Here is a 16,439-nt window from a genome sequence, read left to right on the forward strand (position 1 = left end):
ACGCTATCTCATGTCCCCTTTTTGCCCTCCTGATTTCCCTCTTAAGTATTCTCCTACTTCCTTTATACTCTTCTAAGGATTCAATCTATCTATCCTGTCTATACATGACATATGCTTCCTTCTTTTTCTTAACCAAACCCCCAATTTCTTTAGTCATCCAGCATTCCCTATACCTACCAGCCATCCCTTTCACCTTGACAGGAATATACTTTCTCTGGATTCGTGTTATCTCATTTCTGAAGGCTTCCCATTTTCCAGCCATCCCTTTCCCTGCGAACATCTGCCTCCAATCAGCTTTTGAAAGTTCTTGCCTAACACTGTCAAAATTGGCCTTTCTCCAATTTAGAACTTCAACTTTTAGATCTGGTCTATCCTTTTCCATCACTATTTTAAAACGAATAGAATTATGGTCGCTGGCCCCAAAGTGCTCCCTGACTGACACCTCAATCACCTGCCCTGCTAATTTCCCAAGAAGTAGGTCAAGTTTTGCACCACCTCTAGTAGGTACATCCACATACTGAATCAGAAAATTGTCTTGTATGCACTTAAGATATTCTTCTCCATCTAAACCTTTAACACTATGGCAGTCCCAGTCGATGTTTGGAAAGTTAAAATCCCCTACCATAACCACCCTATTATTCTTACAGATAGCTGAGATCTCCTTACAAGTTTGTTTCTCAATTTCCCTCTGACTATTGGGGGGTCTATAATACAATCCCAATAAGGTGATCATCCCTTTCTTATTTCTCAGTTCCACCCAAATAACTTCCCTGGATGTATTTCCGGGAATGTCCTCCCTCAGCACAGCTGTAATGCTATCCCTTATCAAAAATGCCACTCTCCCTCCTCTCTTGCCTCCCTTTCTTTCCTTCCTGTAGCATTTGTATCCTGGAACATTAAGCTGCCAGTCCTGCCCATCCCTGAGCCATGTTTCTGTAATTGCTATGATATCCCAGTCCCATGTTCCTAACCATGCCCTGAGTTCATCTGCCTTCCCTGTTATTTGCATTGAAAGTCAGGGGATTGTCACAGACCAGGCAACTGCTCAGCCCCTGGCAAGGAAGATTCCATGAGTGTCAGCAAGTAGGGACTGCATCCACCAGCACAGGGAGGAGCAGGAGCAGCAGATGGGTCTGTGGGACTCAATGGTCCCCCATTGTCCAGAAGGAGCAGCACAGTAAGTTGTGCGATCATCTCTCTGCCTCCAAGGACAGGTTGGTGGCTGCTCTGGAGACCCAGGTCCAGCCTCCACAGGGTCACTCACACCTTCACTCCAGCTCCCCAGCCATTGGTCCTTGGGCTGGAAGCCGTGGTGACCGGGGGATGGGGAACCTGGAGTAGACTCCAGACACCCCATCCTCACCAAGAGACAGGGCAGCACCATAATGTCGGAGGAGGATCTGCACACAACTTCCTCAGGAGTCTCGGCTCAGGACACTCCAGCTGCCCCCCCCCCCCCCCCCCACCTCCACTCTACTGGCCCCCAACCAACCCTTGGAAGTTCATGCTGAAGAAGGTTCATTTGCTCCTCCAAGAAGACCATGGCATGGCTAGGTCTGACCAGATGGAAGCGCCCCTGGTTTTACTCGACCAAAGGGGCTGCACTGTTGACCAGGGTCCCTCCACCCCATGTGTGGAATCTGGGAGTATACCAGACATAGTGGGAGGGTGAAAATACTTCTGTGGAGTGAACGACAATGCACCATTTGTGATTTTACACTTTTTTATAAATGGCACTGCTGTCACCTTACATCTTTTTTGTCCTTTTGTGAAAACCCAATGTTAATGTTCCACCATGAGACATCATTTCATGGCCACAGGTGATGCTTCTTGGATGGGTATCTGTATTAACAGCTTGCTACATTGTGTGGAAGCAAGAGGGACAAGGTGTGGCTATGTGTGGCTGTAACATTTGGCCCTTACCATACAACATCTCTGATTTTTCCTGGTTTTTCTGTCCAAAGGTGCTAGCATGAATGAGTTGGTTAGCAATGTGTGGGGCAGAGAGGTACCCAGCAAACAGGAGAGTAAGGCATTAGATTGGCCTGGGATTAAGTGTATCCTGTATTGTGTAATGTTCAATCCTTTCTCACAGCATTGGATCATGCTTACCTTCTTCTTTCTGATGGGAGGAGTCTCTTTCCAACCCACTTAGAGCAGGGGCATGGTCATTTTCTTCTCCTTTGTGCACATTTAATTTTGAGCATGATGGAAGGTGGCAATGAGCGTTCCACCACCAGTTGGAGCCTCCAAATATTCAAATCCCTTTCCCAGGTGCCCTTGCAGTAAACCTCAAGGTTTTCCCACCTCCCTAGGTGCCCACCCAAACCATCTATAAGAGCTACCTGCCCCAGCCATGCCACAACACCTGGTCTATGAGGTGATCCTGCCACTGAATCCCTCAGATGTTCATGATCTTAGAGGAAACCACCAACCACATGACCCCTCCCATCTATGTTCTACCATATGCCCCACTTGGGTATACTATTGCCTCTCCTCTTCAGAATTATCATCTCCCACCCCCTTTCCACAACCTGCAGCCCCAGTCTTGAAGAATAACTTGTCAAGTGTCCTTCCTGTGGCAGCGACCCTCACTGACCCTGTGACTCCCTTCTCCTCTTGGATGGGTACGTGTGGATTGATGTAGCCCAGCCTCTTGAGTGACCTAACCAGACAGTCACAGATGAGAAGTGCCCAGACTCCTGACTGAAGCTTGTACAGCTTTGTGACTGCATAGGCTCTATCCTCCGAGACTGCCCAATATGGAGCCATAGGGTATGCTTCAACAACACCTCCTTTAAATGATTTGTTTTCAAACACAGTAAGACTCTCCCCTCCTGTGCACTCTATAGAATACCAAAAAAATTGTCAGGATGGTTTACTCTGAAGCTGGGTCACTTACATCGAAATGTTAACTGTTTTCTCTCCAGAGATGCTACCAGAGCTGTAGAGTTTTCCCCACCATTTGTGTTTTTGTTCCAGATTAACAGTATTGTCTGAATGCACAATAGGATTTTAAAGATGCCATAGATGCAAGGGATGCTGGTTAAATCCAGAATATCCACTGAATGGCAAGATCTTCTAGGAAAGGTGCATTGTAAACTGGGGCTAGAATCAGGAATCAAGGATGCCAGAAGGGAAAATCAGGGGGTTAGTTTGTTGAGAAATCTGGCAAGGCCTCCTGGGCAAAGCAAAAGGTGATGTGACTCAGGCTTCGACACAAAAGTAGCATCAATTTTCAATAGATCTCTAGGTCTGTATTGTATTCGTGTGACACTACACCTTCCTCTTTAATTTTATTCCAATTTATGTGTTGACTTTCTTTGCTATCTTGTAAGTCAATTGTGAAAATTTCCCTTTTTTTTAACAAACTAAAAATGGGCAATAAAAGTGCTCTTGCCAACCTGAGAGTAATTTTTTTCTGCAACTGGCATCTTTTGTCTTTGGTGTCAGATACACTGGAATGGAGTGAATATAATTTTTAGTGAACTTCCTTATGAATAAAAACATTAGAACAGTGAGATGTACCTTGCCTCCATCATTCTGCAGAAGAGGTTTTAGGCTAAAAAAAAGGATCATTCAATATCGATAACTATTCTAATCAATGTGATGCTTGATAAACAGAATCAAATGTGAATAGGAAACTACCTGACACTACTGCTTGCTGTAAACTTTCTTTGACAGTAGAGGGTGCTCATGTACTTTTCCTCACTGACATGATGCCGTGTATTGACACAAGGGCTGAACAATTTAATACGGATCGACATCACATATACACTCAATTTTTGAATGAATAGCAATGTCTTCTTATTTTGTTAATGTTTCAAGATCTACTTTTCACTTTCCTATATCTTGATCTTTTTAAAAAATTGTTCTCTTGAAGCTAGTTTTACAAATACAGCAATTTGAGTTAGCCATCCCAATATAGGAGGGGAAATCCTTGTTCTTACTTCCCCTTCCTAAGGGTTGGTATGGTGTAGTAGTTTTCAATCAGATAGGAGAGCATTTAGTTATTTAATTTAGGGATTTAATAATGGAACTTTAATTTTAGCTGTGCACAATCTTTTAGCTATAGGTTTTGATTGTACTTACATTCCTTGGAATTTTACTTTAATAAAGGGGAAAGGTTCTTCCTATCTATGCCTCTCATAACTTTGTATACCTCAATCAGGTACCGCCTCTCTGCTCCAAGGAAAACAACACCAGTCTATCTAGTCTTAACATAGCAGAGATGCTCCATCCCAGACAACATCCTGATGAACCTCCTCTGCACGCTCACTCATGCAAATCACTTCTTACTTCAAACAATTACCCTGGCAAAACTCAGGCATAAGCGGGATCATGTCAGGTTTTCAACAGGCCAGCATTTTCATGACTTTAAAACGCCCTCCCTCCCAAATTACACCCAAACACACCCCGTAATTGGCAAATAAAATTTTGCTGTTTTGTTGGACAATAATCACTCCTTCGGTCTCCTTTTTTGACAGTTCCCCATATTTCAGCCAGTTTCACAGTGTACTGTATAGTTATGGGGAACAGGCCTTTAATTTAAAAGGTCTTTGCATTGTTCTCCCTTTATGTTCTCACTCCTGCTGTATATTGAATTGCTACACCAGCAAAAAGTTTTCTTTGTTTGACCCAAGACCCTAAGGCAGAATTTAATCACACCCTGTTGAGTGGGAATGCTGCAGAAGAGCACTGAAGATTGAATGGGGGCACAGATTAGCATCCATTACAGTCTCACTCTTTTCGTACCCTAGAAAGTCGCCAATTTTCATATATCACCATTTATGTGCATTTACAGGTTACAAATTGAGTACAAACTCAACAACCATAGTTTAAGTCAATAGCTAAATCTGATAGAGGGGTCTTGTGGTACAGTGGCAGAGTCATACAGTCAAAGGGATGTACAGCACAGAAACAGACCCTTCAGTCCTACTCATCCATGCCAATCAGATATCCTAAATTAATCTAATCCAATATGTCAGCATTTGGCCAATATCCCTCTAAACCCTTCCTATTCATATGCCCATCCAGATGCCTTTTAAATGTTGTAATTGTCCCAGCCTCAACCACATCCTCTGGCAGCTTTTTCCATACACACACCACCCTTTCCATGAAAACGTTGCCCCTTAGGTCTCTTTTATATCTTTCCCCTCTCACCCTAAACTTTTGCCCTCTAGTTCTGAACTCCCACACCCCAGGGAAAAGACCTTGTCTATTTACCCTATCCATGCCACTCATGATTTTATAAAGCTCTATAAGGCCACCCCTCAGTCTCCAACGCTCCAGGGAAAACAGCCCCAGCCTAGTCAGCCTCTCCCTATAGTTCAAACCCTCAAATCCTGGCAACATCCTTGTAAATCTTTTCTGAACCCTTTCAAGTTTCACAACATCTTTCCTTTGGGAGGGTGACCAGAATTGCACTCAATATTCCAACAGTGGCCTAACCAACATCCTGTACAGCCGCAACATGACCTCCCAACTCCTGTACTCAATACTCTGACCAATAAAGGAAAGCATACCTTTTTCACTATCCTAATTACCTGAGAATCCATTTTCAAGGAACTGTGAATCTGCCCTCCAAGGTCTCTTTAATCAGTATCACTCCCCAGAACCGTACCAGAACCGTAAGTTCTGCTAAGATTTGCTATTCCAAAATGCACACCTCACATTTATCGAAATGAAACTCCATCTGCCACTCCTCAGCCCATTAGCCCATCTGATCAAGATCTTGTACTCTGAGGTAACCTTCTTCGCTGTCCACTATACCTCCAATTTTGGTGTCATCTGCAGACTTACTAACTATACCTCCTATGTTCACATCCAAATCATTTATATAAATGACGAAAACCAGTGGACCCAGCACCGATCCTTGTGGCACTCCACTGGTCTCTGGCCTTCAATCTGAAAAACGACCCTCCACTACTATCCTCGTCTTCTACCTTTGAGCCAGTTCTGTATCGAAATGGCTAGTTCTCCCTGTATTCCATGAGAGTTAACCTTGCTAATCAGTCCACCAAGAGGAACCTTGTCGAGCACCTTACTGACGTCCATGTAGATCACATCTACCACTCTGCCCTCACCAATCCTCTTTGTTACTTCTTCAAAAAATTCAATAAAGTTAGTGAGACACGATTTCCCAAGTGCAAAGCCATGTTGACTATCCGTATTCAGTCCTTGCCTTTCCAAATACACGTACTTCCTGTCCCTTAGGATTCTCTCTAACAACTTGCCCACCACCAATGTCAGGCTCACCGTTCAAAGTTCCCTGACTTTTCCTTACCACATTTCATGAATAGTGGCAACACATTAGCCAACTTCAAGTCTTCCAGCACCTCACCTGTGACTATCGATGATACAAATATCTCAACAAAGGACCCAATAATCACTTCCCTAGCTTCCCACAGAGTTATAGGGTACACGTGATTAGGTCCTAAGGATTTATCCATGCAATCTAAGACATCTTAATATGGACATTTTCAAGATGTCACCATTTACTTCCCCACATACTGTATCTTCCATGTCCTTCCCCACAGTAAATACTGATGCAAAATACTTGTTTAGTATCTCCCCACATCTCCTGCAGTTCCATACACAGGCTGCCTTGCTGATCATTGAGTGGTCCTATTCTCTTCGTAGTTACCCGTTTGTCCTTAATGTATTTATAAAATCCCTCTAGATTCTCCTTAAAGATCAGCTGTTACAGCCACAACATTTTCCCATCTTCCATCTTGGATTACCCAGACCCTAACTCTGGGTCCTGGAATCAAGTCCCATCTGCTCCAGAGGTGTGTCATGGCATGTATGAACAGGTTTACTAAAATATATCCAAGTATCAGGAGATTCCCAGTTAATGCCAAATACCTAATGACTGTACAATTAAGTATAAATAAAAGACAAATAATACTCCCTCAGCATGATTTCAGAGAGAGAAAGTGAGGGCTGCAGATGCTGGAGATCAGAGCTGAAAATGTGTTGCTGGAAAAGCGCAGCAGGTCAGGCAGCATCCAAGGAACAGGAGAATCGACGTTTCGGGCATAAGCCCTTCTTCAGGAATGAGGAAAGTGTGTCCAGGCTAAGATAAAAGGTAGGGAGGAGGGACTTGGGGGAGGGGCTTTGGAAATGTGATAGGTGGAAGGAGGTCAAGGTGAGGGTGATAGGCCGGAGTGGGGTGGGGACGGAGAGGTCAGGAAGATGATTGCAGGTTAGGAAGGCAGTGCTGAGTTCGAGGGATTTAACTGAGACAAGGTGGGGGGAGGGGAAATGAGGAAACTGGAGAAGTCTGAGTTCATCCCTTGTGGTTGAAGGGTTCCCAGGCAGAAGATGAGGCGCTCTTCCTCCAACCGTCATGTTGCCATGGTCTGGCGATGGAGGAGTCCAAGGACCTGCATGTCCTTGGTGGAGTGGGAGGGGGAGTTAAAGTGTTGGGCTACGGGGTGGTTGGGTTGGTTGGTCCGGGTGTCCCAGAGGAGTTCTCTGAAACGTTCCGCAAGTAGGCGCCCTGTCTCCCCAATATAGAGGAGGCCACATCGGGTGCAGTGGATGCAATAGATGATGTGTGTGGAGGTGCAGGTGAACTTGTGGCGGATATGGAAGTGTCCCTTGGGGCCTTGGAGGGAAGTAAGGGGGGAGGTGTGGGCGCAAGTTTTGCATTTCTTGCGGTTGCAGGGGAAGGTGCCGGGAGTGGAGGTTGGGTTGGTGGGGGGTGTGGACCTGACGAGGGAGTCACGGAGGGAGTGGTCTTTTCGGAATGCTGATAGGGGAGGGGAGGGAAATATATCACTGGTGGTGGGGTCCGTTTGGAGGTGGCGGAAATGACGGCGGATGATACGTTGTACATGGAGGTTGGTGGGGTGGTAGGTGAGGACCAGTGGGGTTCTGTCCTGGACATGCAGGTCTTTGGACTCCTCCATCACCAGACCATGGCAACACGACGGTTGGAGGAAGAGCGCCTCATCTTCTGCCTGGGAACCCTCCAACCACAAGGGATGAACTCAGACTTCTCCAGTTTCCTCATTTCCCCTCCCCCCACCTTGTCTCAGTCAAATCCCTCGAACTCAGCACCGCCTTCCTAACCTGCAATCATCTTCCTGACCTCTCCGCCCCCACCCCACTCTGGCCTATCACCCTCACCTTGACCTCCCTCCACCTATCGCATTTCCAAAGCCCCTCCCCCAAGTCCCTCCTCCCTACCTTTTATCTTAGCCTGCTGGACACACTTTCCTCATTCCTGAAGAAGGGCTTATGCCCGAAACGTCGATTCTCCTGTTCCTTGGATGCTGCCTGACCTGCTGCGCTTTTCCAGCAACACATTTTCAGCTTAAATGATTGGCACATGTCCCTCATCAGGCAAAGGTATACTTTGCTTCAAAATATCACAACCTAACCATGTAATTACCAAATTAAATCAAAATACAGCAGAAGCTGGAAACCTGGAATAATAATAGGAAGTGCTGCAGAAATTCAGCAGGTCTAGTGCCATCTATGAAGAGAGTTAATGTTTCACGTTTGATTGTTTTTCAAACACATGGATGTAATTACCAGTGACTGCAATTTAATGTCAAGATTCAGAAAGCCATAGTTCTCTTAACAATTCAAATAAATAATCACATATATAAAAAGAAATAAATAGATATTTGAATATTTAGAAGTTTGATGATATGGAGATTAAGAACATTGCATCATACAATATTAAAGGGAACATCAGTACATGAATAGAGGGACAATTAGGGAGAGAATAGGAGTAAGTAGATTACTTAGGATTGGCAGAATGTTTATAAAATTGCTTGTGCCGTTAATTTGTTTCATGTTAAATTGGTTAGAGAGGACTGGAGTCACAGTCTCAAGCAATATAAAGATAGAATTAGGATAGATATCCGAATAGACTGTTAGACTAGTTCTGATCACTCAAAAAATTGGAAAAGAAATTTTTACAATTTTATTTCCTCTGAATGATTTGGAGTTTCATCCTCTGTGAAGTTAAATTATTTCTGGATGTGATGAAAGTACATATATGACAAGGTTTCACTTTTGCATGGATGGGTTGAATGGATGAGGAGACTGATTCCTCACCATCTTTTTCCATACAGTTCTAGAATTTATTGTAACACAACATGCTGAGTATAAACTCAAAGAGCCACGGTGGTAATTGGATAATTTTTTCATGGAGCTATTCAAATGTGAACGAACAACTGGAAGGTTTTCGCCAGTAATTATTGGACTGCCTGGCTCAACAGAGAGACAAAAGTATAGCTCAAAATGTAGGGACCCACATGATAGCCTTAAAGATTCAGCAATGGACAGGTTTCTTGGTGCTAGCCAAGAATTGCCCACGTTCTGGGGACAAAAGTGTTGAGACTGAACTGGATGGTGGGGCTGCTGCTGGGAAGATTGCTGCTGTAATTCCCTTGCCTTCTGATGAGGTACAGACCCTACCATGCTACCTAAGTTGTGCATTACCCCTTTCAGGAGAATCCCAGTCTTCATGTTGCTGAGAAAGTGCACAACAAAAGTTTTCAGATCAGAATGTGTCAAAGAGTGTTACCTCCACTGAATGTCAGCATGTGTTGAGGCTCCTGAAGTTTAAGTAATTATTTCAGCAGGCATCTGACACAATTTATAATCCATACAATCTGAACGTTTTGATATATTTGCTCTTTAGCAAAACAGACTTTGAAATTTGACATGTATATGAGGATTACAATACCTTGAGGAATGCCATCAATAGATGATTGCAGCACAGCTGTTCAAACAGCTGCCAGGAGAATTGTTTTTCACATTTCTCACCTTTTTAAAATATGATGCTGGTGTAGAGTGAAGCACTATGTGTATTGGATCATGTTATCTGGCAAGTATATCTAGGGAGTAAAATTCAATATGTTGAATTACCATTGCATTGTTCGACATAGATGTATGTCAAAAGCAAATCTCTGTGACATTTTCTTCATAATTTCATAATACAGGTACCTACTAAGTTATACAGGAGTATTTGAATGAATGTACATACAGATGTGGTTCTCATTTGAATATATTAAGTTCTTCAAAATGTGTATTGAGCAATATTGGCACATAAAAATACTTTTTCTCTTTATTCTTTGATGAGATGTACATGATCCTGGCAAAGTTAACATTTGTTGCCATTGCTAATTGTCCTTGAACTGAATAACTAAGAATAGGACCCCTCAAAAATCAGCAAGGTGGCCGTTGTGTGGAGCCGCAGAAGATGGGGCAGATACTAAACAAGTATTTTGCATCAGTATTTACTGTGAAAAAGGACATAGAAGATATAGAATACAGGGAAATAGATGGTGACATCTTGTAAAATGCCCATATTAGAAGAGGAAGTGCTCGATGTCTTGAAACGCATTAAAGTGGATAAATCCCCAGGGACCTGATCAGGTGTGCCCTAGAACTCTGTGGGAAGTGAGGAAAGTGATTGCTGGGCCTCTTGCTGAGATACTTGCATTATCGATAGTCACAGGTGAGGTGCCAGAAGACTGGAGGTTGCCTAATGTAGTGCCACTATTTAAGAAAGGTGGTAAGGACAAGCCGGGGAACTTTAGGCCAGTGAGCCTGACGTCAGTAGTGGGCAAGTTGTTGGAGGGAATCCTGAAGGAGAGGAATCACATGTTCTTGGAAAGGCAAAGACTGATTAGGGATAGTCAACATGGCTTTGTCCGTGGGAAATCATGTCTCACAAACTTGATTGAGTTTTTTGAAGAAGTAACAACGAGAATTGGTGAGGGCAGACTTGTAGACATGATCTATATGGACTTCAGTAAGGCATTCAACAAGGTTCCCCATGGGAGACTGGTTAGCAAGATTAAATGTCATGGAATACAGAAATTAAGATACAAAAACGGCTGAAAGGTAGAAGACAGAGGGTGGTGGTGGAGGGTTGTTTTTCAAATTGGAGGCCTGTGACCAATGGAGTGCCACAAGGATCAGTGCTGGGTTCACTACTTTTCATCATTTCTATAAATGATTTGGATGTGAGCATAAGAAGTATAGTTAATAAGTTTGCAGATGACACCAAAATTGGAGGTGTAGTGGACAGCGAAGAAGATTACCTAAGATTACAACAGGATCTTATTCAGATGAGCCAATGGGCTGAGGAGTGGCAGATGGAATATAATTTAGATAAATGCGAGGTGCTGCATTTTAGGAAAGCAATTCTTAGCACGACTTATACACTTAATGGTAAGGTCCTAGGGAGTGTTGCTGAACAAAGAGATCTTGGAGTGCAGGTTCATAGCTCCTTGAAAGTAGAGTCGCAGGTAGATAGGATAGTGAAGAAGACGTTTGGTATGCTTTCCTTTATTGGTCAGAGTACTAAGTACAGGAGTTGGGGGGCCATGTTGCGCTGTACAGAACATTGGTTAGGCCACTTTTGAAATGTTGCTTGCAATCCTAGTCTCCTTCCTATCGAAGGATATTGTGAAACTTGAAAGGGTTCAGAAAAGATTTACCAGGATGTTGCCAGGGTTGGAGGATTTGAGCTATAGGGGGAGGTTGAATAGGCTAGGGCTGTTTTCCCTAGAGCGTCGGAGGCTGGGAGGGTGACCTTTTCGAGATTTATAAAATCATGAGGGGTATGGATAGGATAAATAGACAAAATCTTTTCCCTGGGGTGGGGGAGTCCAGATCTAGAGGGCGTAAGTTTAGGGTGAGAGGGGAAAGAAATAAGAGAGACCTAAGAGGCAACTTGTTCACACAGAGGGTGGTATGTGTATGGAATGAGCTGCCAGAGGATGTGGTGGAGGCTGGTACAATTGCAACATATAAAAGGCATCTAGATGAGTATATGAATAGGAAGGGTTTGGAGGGATATGGGCCGGGTGCTGGCAGATCGGACTAGATTGGGTTACGATACCTGGTCAGCGTGGATGAGTTGGACTGAAGGGTCTGTTTCCGTGCTGCACATCTCTATGCCTCTATGACTTTATAAATAGCTAGGCCATAGTACAGATTAATACGTATTTGACGCTATTAACTTTTTATTTGAAGCTCTTTGGAAGTTGAAAGTTTGAGGTTTAAGTTTTTATATTCTCATATGCTTGTCTGGTCATGAATTGTATGTCTTGGTGTCCTGGCCAATGTATGTCTCTCAGACAACGTCTGAAAAGAAATGACTCTGTTCACTTTTGCATTACTATTTACAAAAACTTTCAAATTATCTAATTTTTGTTGACTTCAATAGTTCAAAATTACTGCTGGTTGTAAAGCACTTTAAGACACAGAGAAACTATTCCAGTTAATCTATACTGCCAATTCTCAGTTGGTTATTTGCAATTTGCACCATGTGGGCATTCACAACATTTCTAACATTTGCTTGATGTGCAGTCACATAATTTCCCATGTATAATAACTATCCAGACTGGTGATGTCTGCTGGTTACAGAAATACATTTAAAGGTCCACATCAAGAGTTTTGGAGCAGACCATGTCAAAATATCTCTCTGTTTGTCTTCTGTTGTCATGTACATGTTCACAGGGTGGAGTTACAAATATCCTGATATCCTTAGGACACACATTATGTGCGAACGGAATCATTTGCATGCTGAAATTACAACTTAACTGTAGCCTATAAATTACTTAATAATCTGAAAAAGGAATATAAATTTATGCTGGAACAGAGCACAAAAATGGATTGAAGTGCACAACTCCAGCCGAAGAATTAGTACAAGCACAAGGAACTGAGTGGCCTCTTTATGTGCTATTGTTTGTGCAGAATTATTAGAATGTAGTATTCTCTCATGAATTCATATTGAAGCAGGGGCCATAAACTCTTTCCAATAGGAGTTTTAAGTTTATTGAGAAAAGATGTTAAAAAGTATTGGGACAGGGGAGAAGGTGAAACAAGAGTAATCTACCAATACATTTTGTGACCAATGGAGTTAATTGTATAAATGGTGACATAATTGAAATAAGGAATAAATTAAGAGTGGCATTTACCACATTGTCGTATCCTCCAAATCACTCGAGCACTTTGTTTATGAGCAACATCTTATCCTCATCCAAAACCATCTAGGGAACAGTCTATTGACCCAGACCTGTGCATGGTGGTGGTACAGAGGGGTGAGATTGCTCTGCTTGCCAGCCTACGGTATTGTATATACCTGGGTGGTACCTGGACAGAGAGCATTTCTGGTCTGCATAGACGAGTTGAAGTAAAGGTTCTCTTTCCATGCGTATCTCTATGACTCTGTGATATAGTATTTTCAGGTACATTAAAAACCAGCCAAAATTTTTTTTCTTTATTCTTTTCTTGAGATCTGGGCATTGATGGCAATGCCAGCACTTGTTGCCATCCTTGATTGCCCTTGAAATTAATGGCTTGCAAATTAATGGCAGATTTCCTTCCCCAAAGTACAATTGTGAAACAGACAGGTTTTTTCAACAAATAAAAACTGAAATAACTCCAGATGCTGTAAATCAGAAACAAAAACAGAAATTGGTGGAAAAGTTCAGCAGGTCTGGCAGCATCTGTGCAGAGAAATCAGAGTTAACATTTTAGGTCTGGTGACCCTTCCTCAGAACTGATGGTAGCTTGGAAAATGTTGGTTTATACGCAGAAGATAGGGTAAGGAGAGGGGGTAAGAAGTAAACAATACTTGGGGATAGACCCCAAAGAGAGAGAACAGTTGGACAGACAAAGGAGTGGATACCAATCTGGCTAGGAGTGTGATTAGCTGTTAATGGAGACTGTTAGTGGCTAACAATGGGTTGTGTGTGATAGCAGACTATATTATAACAAGGCCTGGTATGTGGGTTGGGGACTAGGATGTAGGAGAGATCAAGCCCTAAAGTTATCAAATTCAACATTGAGTCCAGAAGGCTGCAGGGTCTCCAAGCAGAAAATGAGGTGTTGTTCTTCCAGCTTATGCTGAGCTTCACTGGAGCACAGTTGCAAGCCTGAGTCAGGGATATTGGCCAGGGAACAGGGCAGTGTGTTAAAGTGGAACTGGAAGCTCAGGGTCATTCACCCTCTAGCCAGATCATTATCCACTCCTTTGTCTGTCCAACTGTTCTTCTCTCTTTGAGCTCTATTCCCCCTTATTATTTACTCCCTCTCCCCACTCTACCTTCTGCATATAAACCAACATTTTCCGAGTTACCATCAGTCCTGAAGACAGGTCACAGGTCTGAAACGTTAACTGATTTCTCTTCATAGATGCTACCAGACCTGCTGAGCTTCTCCAGCAATTTGTTTTTTAAAAACAAATGATGTTCGATCGTTACCATTACTGAGACCAGATTCAACCAGGTAAAATTCAACCAGGTACCATTTGAACCTATGTCCAGCAGCATTAGTCTGAGCCTCTGGATTACTTTCCAATGACATTACCAAGATGCCACCATCTCCCCAAGAATATATTCAGAGTAACATTACAACTTAATTATTCAATTTCCATTTGAGAGAAATGAACTTTCAGGGCTGCTGGATTGGGAGTGGGATTGCAACACCAGGTTATAGCCCAACAGGTATATTTGGAAGCACTAATACAACCACCTGATGAAGGAGCAGCACTCCGAAAGCTAGTGCTTCCAATTAAACCTGTTGAACTATAACCTGGTGTTGTGTGATTTTTAACTTTGTACACCCCAGTCCAACACCGGCATCTCCAAATTATAAGGTTGTTTGTTTCATTGCGGCTGTGATGCCCGAAGGAAGGTGAATGCTTTGAAATTTATTTTTGAATCCTTCCCGCCAGGTGACGCCAGACTTCCCACACCCCTAAGGTGCAGCCATGGGGAATGCCCGGTAGTCGGCGCTAAGACCCAGCGGAGGATGGCACATTCCCGACGGTTGAAGTGGTTTTTGAATGTGTCACGTGAGGAGCTCCGCTCACATGACTGTCCGCGCGGCTTCTTAAAGCGGAGCTTGAGTAGGTGTGCCCAGTCAGGCAGAGGATGGCGGCGTCGAGGAGTGTGTGCGTGTCACCGCCACAACAGGGGCTCCGGCTTCTCCTCGCCGGGCTGCTGCTCCTCCTCGGGCGCGGCACAGCGCTCTCGCCTGACGAAGAGGACTCGCCGTTCGGCTCCCTCTGGCCCTTACCCCAGAACGTCCACATTGAGTCGGAGCTTTACCGGCTGAGCCCCGCGACTTTCCAGATCGTCCACTCGCCCCGGTCCACCGCTTCGGTCGGCTGCTCCATTCTGGACAACGCCTTCCGCCGGTATTTCTACTATATCTTCGGCAGCTCCGCCGAGAGGAATCAGCTGGCCGGCAGCGATGTCGAGGAGTTGACTCAGCTGCAGGTCACTATCACTGGCAGTGACCCCGAGTGTAACCAACATCCCAGCGTCACTTCTATCGAAACCTGTGAGTATTGTTCCGCCCCTTCCCCTGTCGTCCGGGGGGGGGGGGGGGGGGAATGGGGTAGAGGTGACACCCGGAAATGGTGCCTACGGATCTCCTTGGCGCCATATGAATGTAACTCGTAAAATCCCCCCCCCCAAAAAAAAACTTTCACGGAATATGGGTGTCCCTGGAAAGCCAATGTTTGTTGCCCATTCCTAGTTCTGAGTCTCCCTCAGCCCCTTCAAGGGGCACTTAACTGTCACCTCTAGGTCTGAGGTCACAACAGATTTCCTTCCCTTAACGAATTTTGACTTCTGTGGTAGTTTGAGTCGTTCCTGAAACAAACTTTTACAGTTTGTCCAGGTTAATGAATTGAGTTGAGTTTCAGGTAATGTATGCAGAGGAAGTAAAGATGCAGGTATTGTTGCACCTTTTAAAATACACTTGGACAGAGGATCTGCCCCAAATACAGGCAAATGAGATGACTGACTTGGCATAAACAAGCTAAACCCAAAGGTGTGTTTCCATACTTTTGATTCTCGCTCTAACTTGAAGTGAAAGATAAAGCCATTACAGTCCATTGGAGAGTGTCTCATTAGAGAGTGACTTGTGATGGCTTAGTCTAAGGTTCCCATGCCTTGGGTGAGGGAAGAAGTTGTGAAAGATGGTCCTTTTGTGGTAACTCTAGCCAGTGTGGGAATCAAACCCATGTTGGCATCATTCTGCATGGTAAACCTGTTAACTGAGCTAATTACCCACTTCCAACTTTTTTGAGAACTTGATTCACAAATCTTGAGATATTGTGACATTGCTATGTTACCACTGTTTTCCATAGAAGGCATTTCAAGGCAGGATGTCTTGCAGTATTAAAGCCAGCTATCATAAAAGTATTTTGTAGTGGGGAGAGGAACTGCAGTGAATCTGCAAAGCAAGCTCTACATTACAGATAATGTACCACTCTTTTTTTTTTCTTAAGCAGGGTTGTTGCTTAGAGTGGGACTAAAAATGAAATGTAACTAAATGTAATAAGTTACTGAGCATGTACTGATAATGGCCAATGAAAGAAAAAAGTACATAAAACCATAGAAAATAGGAGCAGGAATAGACAACTTAGCCACTTGAGACTGTTCTGT

At 43.7% G+C, this 16,439-nt stretch overlaps 1 protein-coding gene across 2 annotated transcripts in view; it reads left to right on the plus strand.

Annotated features, from left to right (window-relative positions):
* The first annotated feature begins 14,898 nt into the window (after positions 1-14,898).
* hexb (hexosaminidase B (beta polypeptide)) overlaps positions 14,899-16,439 on the plus strand; it is a 45,094-nt gene continuing 43,553 nt past the window's right edge. For both annotated transcript variants that reach the window (XM_043707509.2, XM_043707515.2), the window contains exon 1: positions 14,899-15,327. In XM_043707509.2, the coding sequence (XP_043563444.1) occupies positions 14,916-15,327 (412 nt within the window). In that variant the 5' untranslated portion in view covers positions 14,899-14,915. The remainder of the gene's footprint in view (positions 15,328-16,439) is intronic.

The sequence above is a fragment of the Chiloscyllium plagiosum genome, unplaced genomic scaffold, assembly GCF_037043375.1.
Source record: "Chiloscyllium plagiosum isolate Xiang-an unplaced genomic scaffold, Cpla_swu_hap1 HiC_scaffold_2, whole genome shotgun sequence".
Lineage (NCBI taxonomy): Eukaryota > Metazoa > Chordata > Chondrichthyes > Orectolobiformes > Hemiscylliidae > Chiloscyllium > Chiloscyllium plagiosum.